The sequence below is a fragment of the Schistocerca piceifrons genome, chromosome 3 (assembly GCF_021461385.2).
Source record: "Schistocerca piceifrons isolate TAMUIC-IGC-003096 chromosome 3, iqSchPice1.1, whole genome shotgun sequence".
Taxonomy (NCBI): Eukaryota; Metazoa; Arthropoda; class Insecta; order Orthoptera; family Acrididae; genus Schistocerca; species Schistocerca piceifrons.
In genome coordinates, this window is record NC_060140.1 from 144,386,848 (window position 1) to 144,414,322 (window position 27,475).

Consider the following 27,475-nt stretch of genomic DNA (forward strand, 5'->3'; position numbering starts at 1 on the left):
TTTAATGCAACAATGGATCTCATGAGGATCTCAGCAAAATTTATGCCAAAGCTGCTAACAATTGAGCAGAAGCAAATTTGTTCAGACATTCCATAGGACATGCTGGATATTGTGAACAGTGATCATTGATGATGAGTCATTGCTTTATGGGTATGACCCAGAAACGAAATCCAGTCATTGCAATGGAAGCATTCATCATCACCAAGACACAAAACAGTGTGGCAGGTAAAAGTCATGCTGAACATCTTTTTTGACTCCATTGGTGTCATCCATCACAAGGATGCCCCAAAAGGTACTAATGTCAACAAGGAGTTCTACCAGGAGGTTCTGTGTCACCTCTGTGACGCAGTGAGATGCAAACTGCCGGGCTTGTTGGCTTCTTCAGCACAATAACACACTTGTTCATCCTCTCTAGCGTGACTCATTTGGAAATAACACTTATATAGACAAAATGTTGTAAAAACAGTTTCAAAATCACACTAGCACACAGTGAAGTAGGATGAACATGGTGATTCTTGAATATAAACATGACACATATTTTATGAAACATATCTTTCTCAAGACAAGCACTACACATCCTACTTTACCAATTTAAACTACATTACAACTCACCTAGTAATAGAAGTGTTAGAAGGAAAGGTCCAAAATGATTAACATGCATCCCAATTAGTAGATTGTCCTTTGTGAACTTTGGTGGGAGGCCTCCAACACCAGCATTATTTACTAATATGTCCAGACAGTTCTCTGACTTTTTTATGTTCTCTGCAAATTTTCTCACAGATGCTAGAGAACTCAAGTCAACCAGATGTAGAATCACATTTTTATTTCCTGTGCTTCTTATAATTTCATCTGAAAATATAAACTAATTCACTTTTCTGCACTTGAGTTTGTTCTTCATTTCAACAACTGCCATTAAATACAATGACATGGTAAATACAGGAGACAACTGCTGTACCTCTAGCTTCCAGGCCCTTCTGCTGATCACGACAGGCTAAAATTACTCGAGCACCTCTTTTTGCTAAGTCTCTTGCAGTCTCCTTTCCAATACCTTGAAATATAACAGAAAAGGTGAAATAAATGCTTCATCTTCACAAATGTCTTTTTTCCATTGATACTATTTGGTACTGATGTATATCAGATAAGTTATAGAAATTAATGCGTGGATAGAGAATATGTGTGTAAAGATTTTTTATTTTTGTTGTTTATGGAAGCATGTCCAGTGAGTAACATATTTCCTGAAAATCATTTACTAATGTAGGGAGACAATAGTCTTGGCAATGAGCCAGTTATACAAAAGAAGCTTATGTGCTACGTGGATGTTAAAAGGTTTCTTAGAGCTCCTACAGTCACCATTAAAGAACTTGGACTTTTTAAGTTCCTGTTTACTCATTCCTTACTCTTATTTGCTTTTGAGGTGGATTTAAACCTTTTCAAAATTAAAACATTTTCACCTAGTCCTCAACTAAAATGCATGACAAAAAAGTGAGACAGCCAGAAGAGGGGAGGGGGGGAATGAATTTAAGCTTCACAGGTTGATTGGGTGTGTGATGTTATTTCCATGATTACAAATTTCAGTGAAATATACGATGAACTTGGCAGCATGAGCCCACTCATCGATACGGCTTTGCAACCCCCTCTGGCCTGGATGCATGTACTAATGTTGCTGGTAAGTGTCATAAAGCCACTGTATCCTCTCTTGAAGCAAGACAGTCAACCGTGAATTTTAAAATTTTCCCGGCGAATTGACTGTTCAAACAAATTTTGGGCTTGCAGCCGGTCGTCGTTCAATACTTCGCACGATATTTCAACTGGGCACCTGCCAGTCAGACTGCGACGGCTCACCTGAAGACGACTGGCAGGTGCCCAGTTGAAATATCGTGCGAAGTATTGAACGACGACCGGCTGCAAGCACGAAATTTGTTTGAAAAGACAGTCAACTGTTGTAACTAGTTCTTGATATGCTGGACATGCACTGGGACAGAGTTGACATTTAGCTGGTCCCACATATCTTTGTGGAGGCAGGCCTTGGGGATCTTGCTGGCCACAAGAATGCCTCAACATCACACAGACAGTTCAGAGAGACATGTGAGTGAGCACGGTCCTGTGAAAAATGGCTCATTGATACAATTGCATGAGAGGCAACACATGACGACACAGGATGTCTGTGATGTACCATTATGCTGCATTATTCTGTCTGAGTTCCTTCAGTCACTCCCAGCTGCGACCTGAAGTCATACAAAATGGCTCTCCACTGCATGATGCCACTGTGAATCTCCAAAACATTGGAAGAATGGGACCTGTCCCCACATCGTCTCCATATTCTCTTAAAATTTCCTTTCTAATACTTTGAAATATAAAGGAAAAGTTAAAATAAATGCTTCAGTTTCACTAGCATCTTTTCCTTCCATTGGAGGTGCAGGCATATGTCTATTTGGTACTAACCCCAATGGTCATCCAGGGTAATGCAGAACTATGATTCATTACTAAACACAATCTGAGGCCACTAATCAGCAGCCTGTGCTTCTCAGTAGTGCCACCATTCCAAACGCAGCCTTGTATGTTGCAGTGTTAATGGCTGTCTACGTATGGGCAGTAATCTCTGGTGTGGCTAGTGCTAGCTCCTACCAGTAGAGCAGGATGTCACAGAATGTTGCACAACAGTGTTTGTTCTCAGATGGCAGGCAAATGTGAAGGGGTTATGATGTCCTTCGCGCACAATACGGTGATCCTCCTTTGTAGGTGTCAGACAATGTAGGTGACTGGAACCTAGATGTCGAGTGTGCCTGCCCTCACATTTCCGTGCAATTCAGCATTGGACCATCATCAAATCTGAATGCCCCACAAATCTAAATGTTGCACAATTCATCCAACCAGTTCAAATGGAGACCTACAACAAGGCTCCATTCAAATTATGTCAGGTGCTGATAAAACTGTCTCGTGCAAGTGTGAGGCATTTCTGTGTTCTTCACAGTGACAACTGTGATGTTCACATCCCTTATATACTCTCCAAGTCTGGGTAATAACAATAAAGACAAAGGACACTAACACACTCTGGTGGCTGTTCTACCTGTCAAAGAGGATTTACATACCTGTTGATAGTGTGTACATGTACAAAGTTACACTGGTATCTGACCTTGTTTTCTGCGTGCTTCACATTTTTTGTCAGGCAGTGTATTTCAGAATTTTACACACAACAGAGCAAATTTTCCCACAGTTATTTCGCTATAGGAGACAGGGACTGATCTTATATAGATGAAACAAATCATCCTGTCCACCACATTTCAGTGGTGTGAGGTAATACTTTGTGATAACACACCTTATCAAATAATATGTTTATCTGTTGTTGAGGCAATCTTTTGACGGTGTATTAATTGTACATTAGCCAAAGTCAGAGGGAAGTTGCAAAGAGTGAAATAAACAAGATGGCTCCACACAGAACACCATGGGATGAGGAGCCATGTGGTGAGCCCAAGACCCACCTGCCTCCTGCAGTGTAGACTATTTAATTAGGGGCAATGGCAAGTGGGGCAGGGGGTCTATGGGGACTACAGCCCCCTCCCCTCCCCCATGGCGTATCATATTACACTGGATTAAATTACTTCAGAAATCAGCAAATATATTACTCCAACAGATTCAATCATTTTTTTATGTATCAATATAGGTTACAATGTATTTCAAACACATTTTAACACAAGAGTAAGAGCGGAAAATAGCTTAGTATCTAAACCAATAAATATCATTTGATTTAAAATAAGCATCTTATTATTTATTAAAACACATTTTTTACCCTGAACTCCAAAACAGTTACCAAAAACTACTTTAACAAACACTAAATTTTACCAATTTGTCGGTAGAGGACCCAAACTCTTCTTTTGTTAAGCGATATTCCATATATTCCATTCCTCCAAACCCCCCCCCCCATTAGCCCCGCTCCTTGACCGACTTCTAGAATCGTCCCTAAACATAACCTGTGGGTCATGCTTCCGTGAAAGCAAAAGTCATGCACATGGGTGCCATTGTTCATAATAAAAACTGTAAACAGCTTATATGCCGATATGTCCTTCATAAAGATCCTAGCTGAAACAATTATGTACACTTATCTCCAGGAAAGGAAACCACATGGAACAGAGTGAAATACAACACAGTAATACAGCAGTCAACGATGGCTATATCACTCAGTACTGGGCTATATCACTCAGTACTGCCAGCCAGGTAACATTGGCTGCAACAAATGACTACCACTTGTAGCCTTCCTAGCTTCTGACTTTATGATTTCAGGGCTAATGATTGATTGGCCATCTTAGAGGCAACATACTGTACTCTACTTCTTTAATCTCTCAAATTGTTGTATCTTGTTTTGATTTTAATCTCTTCAAAGTGTAAGTTTCAGCAAACCTGAAATATGACATCAATATATAATTTATATGTGTTACATAACAATACCAGCTTATACAATTGATTTCATGAGTAATTATAATTTTATTTATATTTTACAGTCATGAATTCTTCTGCACTATAATAACATTTAATTCCCAGTAGTGTTTTATGTTTGCTTTAGTATATCCTTTATGTTTCCTCCCATTCTCAACATAAATTTTCATTAACGTATAATAAGAAGTACCTAGTTTCAAGCAGAATAAGCTATCACGTTCCAGGCTCAAACTGTTGGAACAGTGCCTATCAAACAGCAGTGAAGATTTACAATAAAACTGGCAACAATTTTAAAGAATTTTCTCAATAAAGTATAAAAATCATTTAAAAAGCCAAAATGTTACCAATGTCTAGAAGAATTCATCAGATCATATAAATAAAATAATATACATACAATAAGGGAAGTTCTGCCAGAACATAAATAATTTAGGAGTAAAGGAGACCAAACACTGAACAGTAGCAGCATTGAGTCATTGACAAGCAACATTTTAGTTCATTTTAGTGTGCCTGTAGACTTGTCGATGACTCAGTGGTCCTATGAGGGGCATTCAGTAAGTAATGCAGCACATTTTTTTCTCAAAGCAGGTTGGTTTTATTCAATATTATTCCCCACTCTTTTGCCTACAAAACACTACTTCTCAACATAATCGCCATTCAATGCGACAGCCTTATGCCATCTTATCAGAGGGCTTGTATGTCTGCATAGTACCGCACTGCTGTTTGACATTGGAGCTAACATCTTGCTGCATCAATAACCTCCCATCATTAATGTACTGCTTCCTGTGGAGTGCGTCCTCCATTGGGCTAGACAAGTAGAAGTCAGAAGGTGTGAGATCCAGGCTGTAGGGCGGATGAGAAAGAACAGTCCAATGATGTTTTGTGAGTTCTTCTCAGGTGTGCACACTAGTGTGGGGCCTTGCATTGCCATGGGAAAGAAGTTTGTTTGCATTTTTGTGGTTACAAACACTCTGTAGTCATTTCTTCAGTTTACTGAGGGCAGTACAGCACATTTCAGAATTGATTGTTGTACGATGAGGGATGACATAAAACACAACAACTCATTCAGAGTCCCAGAAGACTGTCACCATACCTTTACTGGGTGATGGTGCAGCTTTAAACTTTTTCTTCAGATGAGAGACAGTGTGGCACCACTCCATGGATTGCCATTTTGATTCCAGTTCGAAATGATGAACTCATGTTTCATCACCTGTGATGATGCTCGATAAGAAATTGTCATGATCAGCCTCATAATGTGCAAGCAACTCTGTCCTTTGTTGCTCTTTATGGTCTTCCATTAGGCGGCGAGGAACCTAGCAGGTACACACACCTTTGAGTACCTCAGCTGGTGGACGAGTGAGTCCGCAGTACCAACAGAGATACCCAGTTGTGCAGCGAATTGTGACTGGGGTCTGTTGATCACCTCGAAGGAGAGTATTCACATGTCACAGCTGTGTGTGATTGTCCAGCACATGGGATATCAGACAGGTTTGCATGACCTTGTTGTGATGATGCAGGCATCTCAACCAATGACTCACCAAGCTTTTGTTCACTGCCATGTCTCCATAGACATTCTGCAGGTGCCTAGAATATCTGCGATGGTCTGGTTTTTCATGAAAAGAAACTCAATGACAGCTTTCTGCTTGGAATGCACCTCCATTACAGATGCCATTTTGAAGGTTGCTAATGCCACCACCCATCAGAACTTCATGATACTATAGGGCCTGAAGCTGGAATATTCGATGATGTTCCGCTACAAATTCTGCATTTTTCAACTAAAACTGACTGAGAAAAAAAAAGTGTCACATTTCTTATTGAACAACCCTCATACTATTCAGTGACTAGTCTCCTTTGCACATAGATTACATAGAATAATATTTATTTTTATTAATTTAATATATGGCATACATGGCATCACAAGATATTAAAAAATGCATATAAAATACAAATTTTGTATGCTAAAATTAGTTGCAGCTATCCACTCAAGTACACCCGGGTGTTGGAACGAAAACCCCATTGGATCACTAGCGTATGCTCTCAGTTAACTTTCTTCAGCAAATAAATCTACCAGAACCAATGATTTTTTCCCATTATTTTTGGAATCCTGTCTCTACATGTATAGTAAGACATAACGCTCAGTCTGTGCAATTTCTATTTGCCTAAATCCAACTTGCTTTTGCGGAATAATGTTTAGAATTTTTGTACCAATTCTGTTGAGGAGTAGCAGCTTAAAAGAGCTGTTGGTCTGTAGCTTTCTGGTGTATTGTTTCACATGTTTCGTTTTAGTATGGTAACTAACTTTGTATTGTATGAAATTCATGACATGCAGAAGTCTACGTATCCTTCATTATCACTACCAGTTTTGACTTACCACTATCACCCAGTATAAAAGTCATACATCATTTATGTCATGTCATGTCATATCATGTCAATGTGGCAAAAATATTAATACAGCCCCTTCAGAACTGCTCAGCATCAGAAGAGGAAACAGTTTCCATACTTAAAAGGTCAACTACAACTGCTAGTGGTAATAAAGGGCATATAGACACAGAGCTGCGTATCATACATTTCATAAAGTACTTAACAGGTGTTGGCAACCACCTTCAAAAATGTTTAATTACCTTTGTAGCCTTAAGAACTTTTGGTAAGATTCCTATTGACACAACATTTGAATAAAACTTGATAAGCTACTTTTGCATTGTTTTATCCCACCAAACAAGAAACTCAGGGTGTACTCAGTCAAAACCTGGTGCTTTGCCTGTCTTGATGTCAGTCGTGGTTCTTTGTGGGTTGAGGCAACAGAAAAATCTGTGTTGAGTGGTGTTTCCTAATGCATTCTACTAAATTTCTTTTTAATTTGACATGTATAAGGAAAATTCAAAAAGCAAGTTACACACTTTATCTCATGCTAAGACTGTTGCACAAGAAGTGTGGCGCATTGTCAGAAGTGCGTACACATTAAGGGTTTGACACAGACATGTTCTACTGTGGTATGGATAACGGATGGATTACAGTGTGTGAGTGAAATGGCACAGCTAGTGGAAAAGTATGCCAGTGAACAGGCCATTAGAACTCTTGTGGATAAAACATCCAAATTGTACAAAGGTTCACCATGACATTCTGTTAGTATATGGACCAAATGCAATGTCGTGTCCAGCTGTAGTAAAATGGTGCCAGTTTGCCCAAGGTCACACACACTTAACTGATGTTGATAGAGAAGGAACTGATTCACAGCAATCACTGTGTAACTGTCATGGACACTGCTCATTGCTCAGCAGATCTGCATCTCAATAGGCAGTGATCATCACATCATCTGAGACCACATGCAGTATCGGAAATTGTGCTCAAACTGTGTTCCATGATCACTGTCATCTACACACAGGCACAATGTTTATGGCATCTCTGGACTTTCTCAAGCATTACTGTGTGGAAGGCAATAATTTCCCAAGATGCATCATTAAGCTGATGAGACATGGGACCATAATTTCACACCTGCAACAAGGGCAACATATATGGCTTGGAGACACACCTCCTCGCCTCTGTGGAAGAAATGCAAAGTTTTGCCATCAGCAGAGTAGGTTATGGCCATTGTTTTCTTTGACTGTGAAGGAGTTGGGTTCACAGAATTTATGGCAAAGGGTACAACCATTTATGTCAATTCGTACTGTGCAACACTGACATCATTGCACATTATAAAGAACAAGAGGCGCAGAAAATTAAGCGAAGGCGTTGTTCCCCTGCATGATAATGCAACACCCCACACAGCTTGCACAACACAGGCTTTGTTTCAAAGTTTTCAATCCTCCATGCAGATAAAATCTTCCGCCAAGTGATTTCCACCTTTTTGGTATGCTGAAACAACATCTGGGGTTGGTGGACAACAAGAATTTCCTATGATGAGGATGTTCACATAGTATTTCTCAAATGGATCTGTGACCAAGGAGCAGATTTCTCTCATTGAGGAACTGAATGACTGGTAGAACATCCTGACCATTGTTTATGAAGAATTGGTGATTAAGTTAAAAATAGTGTCATGTATCTGTGTCACTTTGAAATAGAGTGTAAGATTCAATTAAAATTACTTGGTCTGCCATAATAATATCTAACTTTTTGAAGTCACCTTATATACCACTGATTCATCAATGCTCTAGAAAGATAAGTAACTTGGAGGGTTATCTGGTCTCTGTAACTAATGGATCTTCACACATGGGGAGACTGTTTCTACCAAACTTTTCCATCAGACTTCACATTTGTCTCCTTAACTTTTTGGAAATTCAAGTTCGCTGTTACCTCCATCCATCTTTCTTTGTCCATATCATTCAGTTTCTCCAGAAGCTCCTCAGCAATATCAGGATCACTTTTTCCACATTGGCATTATAGAGCTCTGCACTTCATTACTCCATCCTGTGAGGTGTTCCTTTTGGGGGCCTCTTGGAATCCACTTTTAGCTACTGTAATTATGGCACCAACAAATCTGTAGTAATTGTCCACTGTAGTTGGAATTCGTCTAATAACCTTATCAGTGTCTTGTCAGAAGAAATTCCAATTTGCTTTCCAGAAATGCCACTGCAGTCTTTGAATGGACCTAATTATGGGTATTTGTATTCCTATTTTGTACAGAACACCATTATTTTAACAATGTGGGAAACCTCAGAGCACTTTATTAGTCATGTGTAGAGATTAATTTACAGTACTTATGTAAAAAACTTGATTTTGGGTTGTACTTTCTGTTCCACACTGCTCATCTGAATGTGCTGCTGTCTTTAGCATCAAATATGCTGTTTAGATTTCTCTCTTCAGTCTATATTACAAATTTATCTCTGTTATGATCATTTTGTCATACTTCTATGTATGGAGACTGTTAAAATTGACCATATAGATTCCAAGATGGTTAAGTGTTTGTAGGCCTTCTCCAGACTAGTGTGCTTGAGGATTTTAATACATTTGTTATTGACATCTCTAGAATTTTTATGGTGATACTACTGATGTCATTTACAGCGCTAGTACTCATTAAGTTGTCCTCTTCTATGTTGCTGTGAATATATGTAATAAGTCCATAACTATGATGACTACAGGTCACAGAACTTCAATCAGTTCTCACTATCTGCATGTGTCTCTTGAATGGCAACATTGTTGTCTAGGAATTGTGTCAAGTGTGGTGGTTAGAGGCAGGAAACAGGAGATTTTGTCTGAAAGTTAAACAAAGTCTTAATTATTTTCTTTTTTTGTGCCTGTTGATGACTCAATGCTTCTACTATCTGGTGTTTTGTCTCCTTTACTTCTAATTATTTATATTCAGCTAGAAATTTCCTAACCATGTTGCTGTCTAGAAGAATGCCTGAGTTGTGTTTGTAATTTTATCTACTAAGTCCTTCTACACTCCTGGAAATGGAAAAAAGAACACATTGACACGGGTGTGTCAGACCCACCATACTTGCTCCGGACACTGCGAGAGGGCTGTACAAGCAATGATCACACGCACGGCACAGCGGACACACCAGGAACCGCGGTGTTGGCCATCGAATGGCGCTAGCTGCGCAGCATTTGTGCACCGCCGCCGTCAGTGTCAGCCAGTTTGCCGTGGCATACGGAGCTCCATCGCAGTCTTTAACACTGGTAGCATGCCGCGACAGCGTGGACGTGAACCGTATGTGCAGTTGACGGACTTTGAGCGAGGGCGTATAGTGGGCATGCAGGAGGCCGGGTGGACGTACCGCCGAATTGCTCAACACGTGGGACGTGAGGTCTCCACAGTACATCGATGTTGTCGCCAGTGGTCGGCGGAAGTTGCACGTGGCCGTCGACCTGGAACCGGACCGCAGCGACGCACGGATGCACGCCAAGACCGTAGGATCCTACGCAGTGCCGTAGGGGACCGCACCGCCACTTCCCAGCAAATTAGGGACACTGTTGCTCCTGGGGTATTGGCGAGGACCATTCGCAACCGTCTCCATGAAGCTGGGCTACGGTCCCGCACACCGTTAGGCCGTCTTCCGCTCACGCCCCAACATCGTGCAGCCCGGCTCCAGTGGTGTCGCGACAGGCGTGAATGGAGGGACGAATGGAGACGTGTCGTCTTCAGCGATGAGAGTCGCTTCTGCCTTGGTGCCAATGATGGTCGTATGCGTGTTTGGCGCCGTGCAGGTGAGCGCCACAATCAGGACTGCATACGACCGAGGCACACAGGGCCAACACCCGGCATCATGGTGTGGGGAGCGATCTCCTACACTGGCCGTACAGCACTGGTGATCGTCGAGGGGACACTGAATAGTGCACGGTACATCCAAACCGTCATCGAACCCATCGTTCTACCATTCCTAGACCGGCAAGGGAACTTGCTGTTCCAACAGGACAATGCACGTCCGCATGTATCCCGTGCCACCCAACGTGCTCTAGAAGGTGCAAGTCAACTACCCTGGCCAGCAAGATCTCCGGATCTGTCCCCCATTGAGCATGTTTGGGACTGGATGAAGTGTCGTCTCATGCGGTCTGCACGTCCAGCACGAACGCTGGTCCAACTGAGGCGGCAGGTGGAAATGGCATGGCAAACCGTTCCACAGGACTACAACCAGCATCTCTACGATCGTCTCCATGGGAGAATAGCAGCCTGCATTGCTGCGATAGGTGGATATACACTGTACTAGTGCCGACATTGTGCATGCTCTGTTGCCTGTGTCTATGTGCCTGTGGTTCTGTCAGTGTGATCATGTGATGTATCTGACCCCAGGAATGTGTCAATAAAGTTTCCCCTTCCTGGGACAATGAATTCACGGTGTTCTTATTTCAATTTCCAGGAGTGTATATATAGTTGACAAATACAGAAAATAGGTTTAATATATCATATCTGACTGTATAAATATAGTTTGGAAAGGTCTGGTGGAATGCAAATAATTGCATGAAGCACATCAACGTCAATGTCTAAACTCTCTAGGTTTTTTTATTTAGCACCCGTATTATCACATTCATTATACTGGATTTGTCAAGGTACAGAATAGTATAAAATATTGCATATTTACATCATGTACAAAATCTTATCATTGGTATCAACACATCTTTATAGCAAAAACATTATTCTACTTAATTTGATTATAAAATTATATATGAACATACAGACAGAATAAAAGCTAGCGAAAACCCTTGGTTGATTTTACTAAAACTATTAAATACCAGTTAGTTAACTAGGCATAGTAACATATGGCACAAAAGCTAGGTGCATAATTAGATACATACAGGGATGAAAGAAGTTTGGTTTCATCTAGGACTGGCTGATGATTACAAATTCTTGTTTAAAAAGTTATGAAGCAGACCTACAGATTTGAGCAAAATTCCAGGTATTCATTAATGCTGTAGAAGCTGTTGTTTATTAGTAGATTTTTTAGTTCTTTTTTGAATGTATTAATGTTTGGTATTTTTTTTATGCTACCTGGCAATGCACTGTACAGAATTTTTGGTTTGTAAACAGCACTGTCCTGATTTATTGATTTTCTGTGCACATCCCTATGATAGTCATGCCTGTTCCTTGTTTAATAATTGTGGATCTCACTATTCAAAGCTGAAACTTAATGGTTTTTAAATGAAGAAGATGCTTTCAGATATAAATATAGCTGGTAAGGTCATGATTTTTAATTGCTTAAAGATACCTCTACATGGTGCTCTGTAAGCAACATCACTTATTAATCTTACAGCTTTCTTTTGGAGCTTAAAAAGACTGCTTTCCAAAAGAGGTATTTCACCAAACACTGTACCTCACTTCAGTAGACTATGCATGTATGCGTAATAAGCACTTAACACTGTTTTGGTATTGCAGCAATCTTTAAGCACTCTTAATATGTAACAGTACTTGCTTAATTTTTTGTTACACATTTCTACATGTTTTTCCCATCTTAGATGCTCACTCACCCATAATCATAAAAATTTTATGTGATTCTTTTGCCGAATTTGGCTATTCAGTAATGTGAATTTTACATTGGTTGAAGTTCATCCATACAGCTTTCTTGTCATTGACAACTAGACAGTTATCGTTAACCATTTTTCTGACACTTCTGCTGTTTCGTCAATTTTTTGCTGCAGCTAATAATCATTCTTCCCTTTTATAATATGGTCATAGCTGTTGGAAACTTTTGTGGTTGGTCCTTAATAAAAATCAAGAATAACAATGGTCCCAATACCAAGCCCTGGAGCACCCCCTAATTAACTCTTTTATATTCAGAATGGTACACATTTCCATCCTGAGAAATTTGTACTCTTTGTTTCCTATCAGTTAAATATGACTTGAACCACTCATAGGAAATACCACGGACATCATAATCATACAGTTTTAACAGCAGTAGATTATGATTTATAAGATCAGACACTTTAGAAAGGTCCAAAAACAACCCACAGATCAGTTCCTTGTCCTCTACAGCTTCATAAACAATTTTTAGGAAACTGAAGAGAGCCGTTTGTGTAGAGTTGCCTTTTCTGAAACTATTCTGTGCATTTACAAGAATTTTATTTTTGTTTAGGAAGTCTAGTAATCTGTCATAAATTATTCTTTCAATTATTTTCAATAATACAGATAATAATGACAGTGGTCTGAAATTTTTAATGTCAAACTTGTCACCATTTTTATAAACTGGTATTACTGATGAGTGCTTTAAGTTTACTTGGAAACACACCAGTTTCAAAGGAGTCATTGATTATGTCGACAAGCTGAGAGAGAACATATTGGTACTATATTTAATAATTTTGTCAGGGATACCATCAAATCCGTAGGTCATTTTAGTCTTTAGTTTGCTGATAGCCGTTTTTACTTCTTTGAGTGTTAGGATATAGGTACATTGTCCTTTCATTTACCGAAGTTATTACCTTTGTCTTTGGATTATATTTAGTGGTGATCAGGTTTTGGGCTATATTAATACAATGATCATTAAATATATTAGCTATTAGAAGTGGATCATCAACAATTTCATTTCTGTGTTTTATGGTGATTTTATTACTTGCATTTTCGTGTTTGCCTGTATGATTATTAATAACTTTCCACATAGATTTCTATTTGTTGTTACCCTTTCCGATATATGAATCATTGTGCTTCTTTTTTGCAGCAACTACAGCTTTCCTGTGCTTTTTCATATAACACTTTACATATGGTTTCAAGATAGTATTTTGCTTTGCACACTTATATAGCATTCCAAGACTTTCTGATGACTCATTGATTTCACTTATGATCCATGAATTATATTATATATATTTATAGTTTGGGCAAACTCTTTGCCTTTACATATGTCTGTTTGTGCCTGTATATGTGTGTGTTTGTGTGTGTGCAAGTGTATACCTGTCCCTTTTCCCCCCTAAGGTAAGTCTTTCCGCTCCCGGGATTGGAATGACTCCTTACCCTCTCCCTTAAAACCCACATCATTTCGTCTTTCCCTCTCCTTCCCTCTTTCCTGATGATGCAAATGTGGGTTACGAAAGCTTGAAATTTGTGTGTGTGTGTTTGTGTTTGTTATTGTCTCTATCAACGTACCAATGCTTTCGTTCGGTAAGTTACAGAATCTTTGTTTTTAGATATATTTAGATAGTTCAGAAGATTTTCCAAATTTTCAGAGAGCAATTCAAAATTGCCAGATGGGGACCTATATATACCTGCAATTATAATTTTACTATCTGTTAGTTCACATAAACAATATTCAGAATCTTTTTCAATACAGCAGACATTTTTAAACCCAATTTCCTTTGATTTAATGTCTGTTCTTACATATATACATGTTCCATCCCTCTGTATGTTTCCATGCAAAAGCTGCTGACCAACTGAAAGTCTGAAATCCCAGCTGCACATTTTTGTATTTCTTGCAGCCAGTGTTCAGTTACACACTAGGCAGAAATCTTCTTTAATCAACCATTCAAAAGGACCTCTAGCTCATATAGGTTACCAGTTATGCCCTGTACATTATGATGTAGTGGGAGTTAAATGAATTATTCTGTTCTATGAGAGAAGTGTATTGCCTGGTTAGTTCTTTGGAGAATAGGCTCTAGTATTCTTTTCGTTTCAATCATGATTTTCACTTCCTGGGAGTCATGGACTTCTTCTTGGTTGTTTTCTTCTGCAGTAGATCTGGCCATAAAAAATTCATATGTTGTTTGGATGCTATCTTCTGCCTGGTCCTTCGTCGTGATCTGTTGTTTTTAACTTCTGTCTACTCTGGTACGGCTTCCTCCTCAGTCCTTTTACATGGTGATATTGCCTTCTGTGCTGGTTCCCTGCCATTTGTTCGTTTCACTGAAGGCATATTTACTGTTAACTTTCTGGTTTCTTCTTCTGTTATTTTCGTATACTGTGGTGATACTGTCTTCTGTGTTGCTTCCTTGTCACTTGTTTGTCCCAAGTATGCATATTTACTGTTAATTTTTTGGTTTCGTCTTCTGTTATTTTCCCATATTGTAAGCATACAGTTTCGGTGAGTGACTGATCTGCCTGTTGCAAGCAGTTAACAGGGATCAGTGACGGTGTGTTGATCTGAATCATGGCTGAATAATGAAGGTTCCTGCACAGTTTTTGTTTCCCTTTCGGCACCAAATGTAGCTCATGCTTCGTATAATCAGTCCTCCTTAAAAACCGATTAACATCCAGTACCTTAGCCTGGCTGTACTGGGCAACATATTCCATCAATAACGTGTTAATTTTGTATATTTTGTCGTTCCAGTCCTCCCTGTCAAATCTATAGGGTACTGTACACAGAATCACTTTAGTGTTCGTAGTTTTTTTGAGTAACATATTTACAGTGCGTTAGTAATACTTGATATCTGATTCTACATCGTTTGTTCCAGCCAGAACAATAACACAGTCAAATTTACTGAAGTCCTTTACCTTTTTTTCAATGTTATTAACAACATAAATATGGCAATTTTGCGTTTGGTTTACAACGGACATCACAAAATATCTTGGTGCGGGGTTGACAAAGAACGTCTCAAAATATCTTGGTGGAAGTGTCAGATTTAATAATCTAGCTCAGTGTTATCCATGACTATCAGATATAAATAAAAATCTTGTGTCTTGTATCTGAACCTTTCCAGTACTTAAAACTTTCTTGTAGCTGTTGTTATTTATTTTACAGGAGTTACTAAACACACTACTTCTTGACGATGCAAGAGCACTTCGTTTACTTTTGGAGTTTTCATAATTTATCGTAGATAACACACCACAGCCGCTGTTGTGCACTAAATTTACACTGCTTTCACACTTTTTTGGTTTCTGTCACTCTGTGAACTGTTTATCCACGTATCTTTTGGCAACTTATCCGAATAAGTCGAGCTCTCTTTCGTCGCTTCCTGCTTCAACATCAGCTCACGTTTTCTAATGTAAGTTTACTAACATTCACTTTCAGTTCACTGATCATGAGTTGTAATTTAGAAACATGGTCATTTAGTTTCGATGTTTCACGTTTATATTGTACACACACTTCCTTTTTAGCAGAAAAATTGGCGCTTTTTTGACGAGATACACAACATACTTTTACACTGGTCGCCATCTTGACCAACTTGAAAAACTATTTCTGGGCACTTTGCGGACTACAAACTGTTATAACCTTTAATCACCAATAATTGCGTGGATATTCAAACACACTCACTTAGAAACAATAGCTTGTTACATGATAACAACTCAGTATCTCTTATTCGACTGCCGTGCCGTGACACGCGGCCGATGCCGTTCGTAGCTAGGTGGTGTTCCCGTGCTCAGCCGAGTTGCGGAGCGCCTCTATCACCGTTTGCGCATACTGTCGTGGCGGCACTGTTAAATGTCGTGGCACTGTAACAACACTTTTCCCCCCTTGAAAAAAAACACTTACTTCCTTGGAGACACGGACAGCGCGGAGACATCCATGGCCTCTTGTGAGGCCCCGAGAAGATCCCGCGGAGAGACACGAGAGTATGGTCGAAAATGTCCAGGACGGAAGCTCGTGCGTGGAACGTGCCTCCTGGATGAGATGATGGGTGAAAACTCCGGAGCAGCATCCATAGGTGTCGTGGATCTGGGGGTGTGCTCCAGCGAGATGGGTCCCGGAGAAGGTGGCGTCATGACAGGGGCCGGTTCCAGCGTACTCGGAAGCGGTAGCGACGTCGGCTGCATCAACATGTACGGTAGATCGGCAGCAGCGACAGGACTGGCTTCTCGGGCTGGTGGAGGCGAAGGAAGGGGCGGTGGCACCGGCGTGGCCACCACCCGTGGGCGCATCTGGTTGTAATGGCAAACAACCATGCCGTCGTCCGTACGTATTTCACAAAGCCGGCGGCCGCGAAGAGCCTTGACCACCCCTGGAATCAATTTAGGGTGAGATCCATACCCTCGTGCCCACACGTCGGTGCCCACCGAGTATTTTCCCACACCAGGGGACACAGCACAAGGCCTGACATGGTGAAGCAGGTGCAGTAGAGTGCGCGGTTGGCGGCCATGCAAGAGTTCAGCAGGGCTGCGATCACCCAGAGGCGTGAAGCGATAAGAACTCAGAAATTGCAGCAGAGCATCATCTGTGGAAAAATCACTAAGGAATTTTTTCATCTGGCTTTTGAAAGTGCAGACAAGGCGCTCGACCTCCCCATTTGATTGTGGATGGAAGGGCGGTGCTGTAACATGATGAATCCCTTGTCCAGTACAAAAATCATGGAAGGCCTGCGAAGAAAACTGAGGACCATTGTCCGTGACGATCGTGGATGGAAGACCTTCTAGCGCAAAGATTTTGGACAAGGCCAACGTCGTCGCCGCAGTGGTGGGCGACGGACATCGAACAACAAACAGAAACTTTGAGAAGGCATCAACCAACAGTAGCCAATAAGTACCGAGGAAGGGGCCGGCAAAGTCAGCGTGCACCCATTCCCATGGCTGCACCGGATCAGGCCACGGAGAGGGCATTGTACGAGGTGCAGCCAGTTGTTGAGCACACTGACCACACGCAGCAACCATGTGGGCGATGTCCGAATCAATACCGGGCCAATAAACGTGCCTGCGGGCCAGGGACTTAGTCCGAGAAATACCCCAATGACCTTCATGCAACAGTTTGAGAACATCTTTGCGAAGAGAGGCTGGCACCATGACCCGTGGAGATGCGCCATCCTTGGCCAGAAGAACACCACCATCACGAACAGACAGACGAAGACGCAAGGCATGGTAGTTGCGAAGGCGATCCGATGCCCAGCCCTTGGTCCTGTCCGGCCAACCCCGTTGAACAAAACTGATCACCTGACGCACGATCGGGTCCCGCGCAGTAGCCGACGTGACCTGCGAACCTGTAAGTGGAAAACCCTCGACCGCACGACGTTCTTCCTCATCAATGTGGAAACAGAGTAGTTCATCACGATCGAAAACCGGGTGGAGGCCCATTGGCAATCGCGACAATGCATCAGCATTGGCGTGCTGGGCCGTGGGGCGATAGTGAATCTCATAGTGAAAACGAGACAAGTATAAGGCCCAACGTTGCAGGCGGTGAGCTGCCTTATCCGGAAGCGACGCCAATGGGCTGAACAGAGAGACCGGCGGCTTGTGGTCAAAGATGAGATGAAACTTAGAACCATACAAAAAAACGCTGAACTTTTTTAGAGCATAAATGATAGCGAGCGCCTCCTTTTCGATTTGAGAGTAACGCCACTGCACATCGTTGAGGGTCTTGGAAGCATAGGTGATGGGTCGTTCTGACCCATCCTCATACCGATGGGCGAGAACAGCCCCTAGGCCATACTGTGACGTGTCAGTCGCCAGAACCAAGTGCTGACCCGGACGGAATGTGGCAAGACAAGGCGCCGACTGCAAATGAGCCTTCAGGCAGACAAAAGCCTGCTCACACTCGTCGGACCAACAGAAAGGGACGTTTTTGTGTAACAGCTGATGCAGAGAATGAGCTACTACCGCCGCGGATGGAATGAATTTGTGACAATAAGCAATCTTGCCTAGAAACGCCTGAAGTTCTTTGACTGTAGACGGCCGCGATAGAGCGTTAATGGCCGCAACGTGCTGACGTAGAGGACGTATACCCTCACGGGACAAATGGAAACCAAGATACACAATGGAGGGTTGGAAGAACTGTGACTTGTCCAGATTGCAACTCAACCCAGCCGAATGCAAAACCCGAAACAGTGAACGCAAATTGCGAAGGTGCTCCTCAGTGGAGGCCCCCGTGACAACAATGTCATCCAGATAGTTTATGCAGCCGGGAACGGAAGCCGTGCGCTGTTCCAAAAACCGCTGAAAAATGGCCAGCGCGCTAGTGACGCCAAAGGGTAACTGCTGGTACTGATACAACCCACAAGGAGTGTTGATGATGAGAAATTCCTTGGAAGAAGCATCCAACGGCAACTGATGGTACGTCTCCGATAAGTCAAGTTTGGAAAAGAACTGGCCCCCAGCGAGCTTGGTAAATAACTTCTCAGGACGGGGAAGAGGATAAGTGTCAATGAGGCTCTGAGCGTTGACAGTAGCTTTAAAATCACCACACAATCGCAGACTCCCGTTTCGTTTAGAAACCACCACAATTGGCATTTCCCATTCGCTGGAGGTAACAGGAAGGAGAATCCCTGAAGCTGTTAACCTATCTCAGCCTTGACAGGTGCACGCAACGCCACCGGAATAGGGCGTGCCCGGAAAAAACTTAGGGCGAGCTGTAGGTTTAAGAGTAATGTGGGCTTCAAAATCCTTGGCACGACCCAGACCAGCAGAGAACACGGACGAAAATTCAGAACACAATCCATCCAGCTGTTGATACGGAATATCCTCAGATATGAGGTGTGCATCATCATCAATGGAGAACCCGAACAACTGGAAAGCAGTGCCCGCATGATCCACCACATAAAACATGAGGGGCCTAACAACAGACTTGTAGGCAGTGGAAGCATCAAACTGGCCAATGATAGGAATTTTCTGTTTATTATAAGTTCTCAGATTTCGCATAACTGGAGACAAGGGGGGGGAACTCTAAATACGTGCAAGAATTAATGAGGGTTACTGCAGAGCCAGTGTCCACTTGCATGCGAATGTCTTTATCCAGAACACGAACAGTAACAAACAACTTATTTGTTTGAGAAAGCACACAGTTAACATCCATGTCCGATGCCTCGTCCTTGTCAACAGGAACTTTAGGGGACTGACACACAGAAGCAATGTGGCCTTTTTTCCTACATGAATTACACGTGGCCCAACGTTTTGGACACGCGGCCCTGTCATGCCGTACGAAACAACGTGGACAAGAAGGAAGTGCGGAACGAACCTGCTTCTGTGGTTGCTGTTGTCACTGCGAGCGTTGTGGCCCAACGCGACGTTGTTTACGCGAGTGAACCGCCGCCACATCTTCGTTCTCCTGTGAAACAAGCAAATTGTCCATGTCGAAAGTCGACTGTACAGTGCCTACATCACACCACGCGTCTATTTGCGTGTCAGCAGCATGAGACACTTCAAAGGATTGAGCGATGCTTAGAACTTCCGACAACGACGGGTTTGGCAGTTGTAGGGCACGTTGCCGAACTTCTTTATCAGGAGCAAGCCGTAGAATAGCATCCCTAACCATTGAATCAGCATAAGACTCATGATGAGTGTCTGTGACAAACTGACATTTCCTACTCAGACCGTATAGTTCCGCCGCCCAAGCCCGGTAAGATTGATGGGGCTGTTTACGACACCGGTAGAACGCGACGCGGGCGGCAACGACGTGGGTGTTTTTTCGGTAATAGTTAGACAATAAGTCACACATTTCTTGGAAGGACAGAGAGGCAGGTTCCCGCAGAGGGGCTAACTGAGATAGCAGTTGATAGATCCATGGGGAAATCCGAGATTGAAATAACAACTTACACATAGGAGCGTCAACAACGCCAAAAGCCAAGAAGAGTTGCCGCAAACACTTCTCATAATCCTCCCAATCTTCAGCAGCCTCGTCATAAGGAGGGAATGGAGGCGGAGAAGAGGAAGACAGACGATGAGTAAGTGACGTCGGCAATGCCTGGATAGCAGCCGTCAGCTGTGTTTGTTGTGCCTGAATAGCAGCCGTCAGCTGTGTTTGTTGTTCAATGAGCGCTTGCATAAGCTGCTCCATGTCTGCCCGTCACAAACACACAAATCCACAACGCAGTGAAAATATCCCATCCTCGTCGCCAAAAAGTGTTATAACCTTTAATCACCAATAATAGCGTGGATATTCAAACACACTAACTTAGAAACAATAGCTCGTTACATGATAACAACTCAGTATCTCTTATTCGACTGCCGTGCCGTGGCATGTGGCCGACGCCGTTCATAGCTAGGTGGCGCTCCCGCGCTCAGCCGAGTTGCGCAGCGCCTCTATCGCCACTTGCGCGTACTGTCGTGGCGGCACTGTTAAATGTCATGGCACTGTCACAACACAAATTAACTAAATATGGTGTACCCCAAGGATCAGTTATGGGACACCTTCTGTTCACTCTATACATTAATGACCTACGTTTCAATGTGGACACACAAAATGATCATATTAGCAGGTGACAGTACAATTCTGTTAAAAGGGGAAGTAAGAATGAATTACATCAATCAGTAAACACTGTCACAAAACAGCTTAGCAACTGGGCACACAGTAATCAAGTTGTAATAAATAGTGAAAAGTCTTATTACACCTCCATCACAATGTCCCAAACAAGGATATGTACATGCCACTTCCCTTTTTCAGTGATGAACCTGTTGGTAACAGTACAGAGGTCAATTAGGACTGACTGCAAAGCAGTGTAAGATGGAGTAAACATATAGACTATCTTAATGCAAAATTGAGCAATACCAGCTACCTTCTTTGCTCTAAAATCCTGCTGCAGTGAGTAAACAGAAAAGAACACATATCAGTCTTACTTTCATTCTAACCTTTGGGCTCACTTTTTGGGGAAACTCTAAGGAAATTATCAATTCCAAAAAATGACCATTAGAACCACATTTGCATGTAAACCTTGTGACTCACATAAACCTCTGTTTAAGATCTCTGGTATTCCTTGTTTATCATGTATCTAAATTATGGAAACAGTTACATTCTTTAAAATAAATGTATTAGGTAAACACATAACACTGCAAAAGGGAAATGTGATATTCATGATCACTTTACCAGATAAAACAAAAACTACCAACTGACTCAAATCAACACATCCCTGTGCCAAAACTGTACTTTCCACATGGGAGCTAGACTTTATAACTAACTTCCTAAAAACATAAAAGCAATTACTGAAGTCAAACCCTTTAGTAATTCCTTAAAGTCATGTGTATTACAGCATCACTGCTTCTACTTTATTGAAGGACTTCTAAATTTATGAAGTTTACTATATAAATACTTAAAGTATGAACTGTATTATTTGTAATTTTGAATAAATATGCATAGATATCACTTTCATCCCTATGCATAGACTGCTTTTGAAGGCAACAGGACCTATAAAATACACACAGGTATAAAAAAAAACGGAACACCTTGAACAACAAGAGATAGGATGTTCATAATTACGGGACATCTACATTAGTATGTTCTGCAGAAATGATTAGCATTGAACCATGTTGGCCTGTGCATTCAAGGTCAGCAATGATATCATGGCGCAGCAGCACCTACTGGTAAAATGTGCCTGCAGCTCACGTTGCCACTATAAATCGAAGGTTATGGATCAGTGTGACTTGAGCAGACATGCACGATGCCACACAGATGTATGCATGAGCTGTACCATCAAAACAGTGAGTTTGAAAGAGGGCACATTATTGGCACAAGGGAATGTGATGCATCCATCCGGGAAATATCTGCTCATGTGGGATGAAGTGTTTTAGCAGTGCAACAGGTGTGTGCAGAATTATTCACTGAAGGCCATAGAACACAATGAGGTGGATAGGTCACACCACCCAGATCACTCCCTGAGAAGATCAACACCTAATCCAAACAGCATTTCAGGACAGATCGGCATCCAGCTCTGCTCTGGTGCAACAGTGGAACAATGTAACACATCGTTCACTATCAGGGTTAACAATCCAACACCGTCACGGCAGAAGTTACGTACTCATCGTCCACTTCTCTACCTACCTCTCACTTAAGCGCAGAAACATGCTAGATGGCAATGGTTTATGGAATGACGTCACTGGGGACAGAAATGGCATCAGATAGCGTTTTCGGACAAATATAGGTCCTGTTTATTTGAAAAATGACGACTGCATTTTGGTTCAGTGCAGATGGGGAGCTGCGCACATGAATGGTCACCGACAAACTGTGTGGCCAAGAAAGAAGTGGACCACCCTGAGCACACTGCCCAGCACAACATCCTACATTTCAATGACTGCTTCGCAGCCTGTGCCATATGGATCCTTCCCACCAACACCAGCTTTTCTGCTACTGCTGCTTGCAGTGTGACTTCACTGCCAGAGGCTCCAGTCATGTATGTGTGAGTTGCATTTGTGCATATATATTTCAATAGTGGTACAAGTCCATTGCTTCCACTTTTCTGTCTATAATGCTTCTGACATTAATGGTTCAAACAAACAGAAAGAAAGGTTCATCTCTAGCAAGAAACCATATGCTTGAATATTTCCGGTATCTCAACTGCAGATTTTCAGCGCTCATTTAACTTTAGGACTCTGTACCTCAGAATGAACAAAAGTGGACTTGTACCACTATTGAAATTGTGTGTGTGTGTGTGTGTGTGTGTGTGTGTGTGTGTCATCTATTTTTGACAAAGGCATTGTTGGCCAAAAGCTTATATTGTGACAGTCTTTTTGTTGTACCTATCTGCGATTCAGCATCTCCGCTATATGGTAAGTAGCAACTTTCCTTTCCATAACATTGTTGCATTCCATCCTGGATGTTCCATTGTTTGAAAGTAAAAGAGTTAACCATTTTGACTGCAGCTACAAGTTATATATACTTCCACTGACATATATCAATCAGTTATAAATGAGTAATAATATCTCCAGTTGAAATGTAAGAGAACAAAATGACATTCACTACTTTTTAAAGATGATTCTCACTTAGAGAGACTTGAATTATCCTATGACAAAAGTTTCAGATCACTTGCTTATTTCTGTAAATTTTGTGACAAAGAGCTAAGTTAACTTTAAAAACAAACTGAAATGGTTTCATCTTTGATAACTACTATACCACTAATCTGTACTTAAATTTTTACTAAGCAAATTTTGTATATGTTTTGGTAGGATAACATACCTACTGTTATTTTTGATTAAAGTATCTTGTACAACAGTGTATATTCATCTGAAAATACCCAGCATGCAGCAATAAATAAAATTAAATTGTGGGAAAAAAGTACTCTGAAAAGAAGAAAAAAAGATCATACTTTCATGCTGTAGCCCTTTTTCTTTTATTTTTACTCTCTCTCTCTCTCTCTCTCTCTCTCTCTCTCTCTCTCTCTCTCTCTCTCTCACACACACACACACACACACACACACAGACACATTACAATTAGCCAAGAAATGTCACTGTTTACCAATTGGACCAGCACTGTCTTATCTCACCTGTGAACGGACCTGGAAATCCTGCTGACTGTAGTCCAGATGGTGTAAGAAGATCCCACACAGCTTGCAGTACTGTTGCCGACTTTCAATTGTGCGCAGCTGCAGGTGACAATAGTCATCGTCTACAGTGCTGTTACAACACTGAGGCAGTGCCACAGAGACATTTACAAAATTGTGTTACATTACCATTTGATATAGGCCAGTGAAGCTGTCACGCCAAGCCCACTGTAACTCTCTGGGATCAACTTACGCCCATTCAACTACTGGCGAGTTATCAGATATTTTGAAGAGCATATTGGCTAACTTGAGAAATGTGTGGAGGGCCATGGTCCTGCTGAAAATGCACCTTTCCCTGACAGTGTAGGAACAGCAACAGAATAAGCTGGATCAAATTCTGAACGGATTATCCTCTTATACCTAAAAGAAAAAACATCAGTGTCACCTGGTTACAAACAACAAGCTATGACCTTCACATGAAGAGGCCTGGAGGTGATCCTGTGTGTTGTTGCCTTATACACTCTGGCAGTGGTCTCTCTCCTGGTCAAATCCACACTAGTAAATGATCATCAGTGATGCCAAGAAAGGAACTGCTATCATCATTTAACACTACTTAGTATCATTCTGCACTTCAGTTTTAAATTTTTTTTCATTTGAAAGGGGGGGGAGGGGGGCTATGTGGAGATGAAGTGTGAGAGAAAGGCTGACAGGCAACATCTTTTACACTGGAAAAACAGGTTCGATGTAAAGTCTTTAGTTGATAAGTGTGGTTTATTACAGCACTAGCCACTACAGAGCTCTTCTCTCTTTACTTGTCGCAGGTTTCAGCATTGTCGCACCCATTCAATGCGAGCTCATGTGAAGTAAACATGGTTGCGGCGTTCTTCTTTTGCACCAATGAACGAAATCATTCTGTAATCTGTTTTTGTTATCTGAAGGCAAAAAAGGGGTGAAATACACAGAAAACTTACAACATAATAGAGGGGCAATGTTTTACTATGGGAAAGTGTTTACTAGAGTATCAAACAATTTAAACAAGCCAAACAAGTGTGAAGGATGAGGAAAGAGGAGAACATCTAATCACATCTACAACTGGTACCAATGTTGAGCAAGTCCATGGTCTTATTTTGAATAATCAATGAATAAAGACATATGAAGGGGCAAACCAAAAACAAAAGTCATGGTTCTACATATGATGTCAACCATAACAGGAATCTACAGTAGCGTGAAGGTTCAAATCCACGTCCAGCCATCCAGATTTAGGTTTTCCATGATTTCCCTAAATTGCCCTAAGCAATTGCTGCAATGGTTTCTCAGAAAGGGCATAGTCGATTTTTTTCCCATCCTTGAAACATTCTGAGCTTGTGCTCCATCTCTAATGACTTGATGCTGATAGGACATTAAACCCTAATCTTCCTTCCATCTATCAGGAGACTCTGGAGCATCACTCTAATGAAGGTGAAATGTTTTTGAAATAAATTATCATTGGTGATGAACTGCAGCCTAGTGATTGTTGTAACATTCTAACACAGGTTCACAGTGTGACATTAATGAAACTCAGTTGACTACAAAAACTGTGCTCACTGACACTGTCCCAAATGTCTACTAACCCAGAACGATGTTAGAAACAACAAACCATCCTTTAAGCAAATCAAATGCAATTGTTATGGGCTCAGTGTTTTCATGTTAAGTACCTACACATTTGTAGTCCATGCATTATATGCCTCTTATTCTTCAGTATCAGTGACTTATGGAAATCTTCTGTTTACCAGTTCTGTTCCTCATTTTTCTCTGGTGCATTTAGTTAAACAAAATCAGTTAAATATTAACAATGCCCTTGAATTTGTCACTATCAACTTATTTTTGTTCAGGAATTGGCATGTATAATGGTGATAAGTGTGACATGTACGTTTTACACACACACACACACACACACACACACACACACTCAGAGACAGACATTTATATTCAGAGGAACTTTTTCTTCCAAATATTCTACTAAACAGCACCTAACTTAGAGATATATTAACAGCAATGATGGTTACAAACTAGTATCAGACAGGAAATTCACTCAGAGAAATCTGAAATTATGAGACAGTTCTTACCTTTGGGATGTGAAATATTTAATAGTACAAATAGTGGATAGTACATTGAGTTTTGTACATGTCTATCAGTAATGCTAAATATTTCATTCACTTTCTTGTGGTAAGAACTGAAGAGCAATTCCGTCTCATAATTTTTATGATTGCAGTCTTACAAATTAGTGAAGGCAGATCAGTTACATCTAAAAGTAAACAATTCTTGAGATACACTGTGCTTTACCACTCAATAAATGTAGGTTTTCGTGTCTGCATTATCTATTACATATTTCACATTGTCTTGTTTTCCAAAAATGATTTGAAAACATTAGCTGTTTTATCATAAAACATCTTGTAATAGTCTTCTGTGACACATACAAACCAGTGAATCAGAAAGATCATGAAATAAATAAAAAACTTTCCATTATTTTTTGGTGCCTCTGCTGTGAAAAAGATTAAGAGTGCTATTACATTTCTTGTGTGATCTGTGTTATTACCATGTTTAGCAAAAGCTGCTCTTTCTAGGCATCAGATTTTTCTCCATATAGAATGCTGTTACTCACTGTACAATTTTGTAATACATAAAACTAATATTTAGTTAATTCCTAATATCTCTTTTAGCATAACCTCAATTTTCATTGCACATTTTGAAAATATTCCTTCTCCCACAATAACCACCAGTGGTTTCATTAATAAGTGGAAAGTAATGTAATCATTTTGTTAGATACACCATTTAGATTCTTATGACAGTATGCATTATTTTTCTAAAAAAGTTTTATCTGTTGGGAAGAGGAACAGATTCTTTCACATTTGGGACTTTGTATATACGTATCACCTTCGAACTGTCATGTCAATATGAGCAGATCCATATTGTAAATATAATCCAGGTAAAAATATTACAACTTTACTTGGATATTGTTATCCCTACCCTTATTTCTCAGACAGTAATAAATTAACATTTAACTGCATGGTTTTCATTTAGACAGAAGTATGTGACTGTTGCAGATATTATTTTACATAAACTATTTCACTTTGATAAAAACTAGGTCCACTTACTACTATCCAACTATTTCTATCACTAAATAATATTTGTTGTGATGCATTTCCCATTACATGCCCTATTTTTACTTCTGTGAGCAAATTAAGCGGGTTTTATTTCTACATCTACATAAATACTGCGCAAACCACTGTGAGGTGCATGGCAGAGGGTACTTCAGACGATAACACATGATGTAATGGTTTCTTCCCATTGCAATTGTGTATGAAGTGCAAAAAAAATAACAGCTTAAATGCCTCTGTGCATGATATAATCACCCTAATCTAGTATTCATGAACTTTACACAAGTGATACATTAGTTGTTGTTGCTTTAGAGCACAAAACAGCAGAGGTCATAAATATCTGGCAATACATAGGAAGCTGAAGAATATCTGTAGATCCTTCGCTTAATACTATTTCTTGGAATTCTGTAAGGCGGCTTCCATAGGATAACATTTCCATGTCACTCTC

At 40.9% G+C, this 27,475-nt stretch overlaps 1 protein-coding gene across 1 annotated transcript in view; it reads right to left on the reverse strand.

Moving 5' to 3' along the window:
- LOC124789968 (retinol dehydrogenase 14-like) overlaps positions 1-27,475 on the reverse strand; it is a 59,384-nt gene that overhangs the window by 8,869 nt on the left and 23,040 nt on the right. Inside the window, exons 2-3 of the mRNA XM_047257503.1 lie at positions 956-1,048; positions 613-849 (exon numbers count right to left, since the gene is read on the reverse strand). Coding sequence (XP_047113459.1) covers positions 613-849; positions 956-1,048 — 330 coding nt within the window. The remainder of the gene's footprint in view (positions 1-612; positions 850-955; positions 1,049-27,475) is intronic.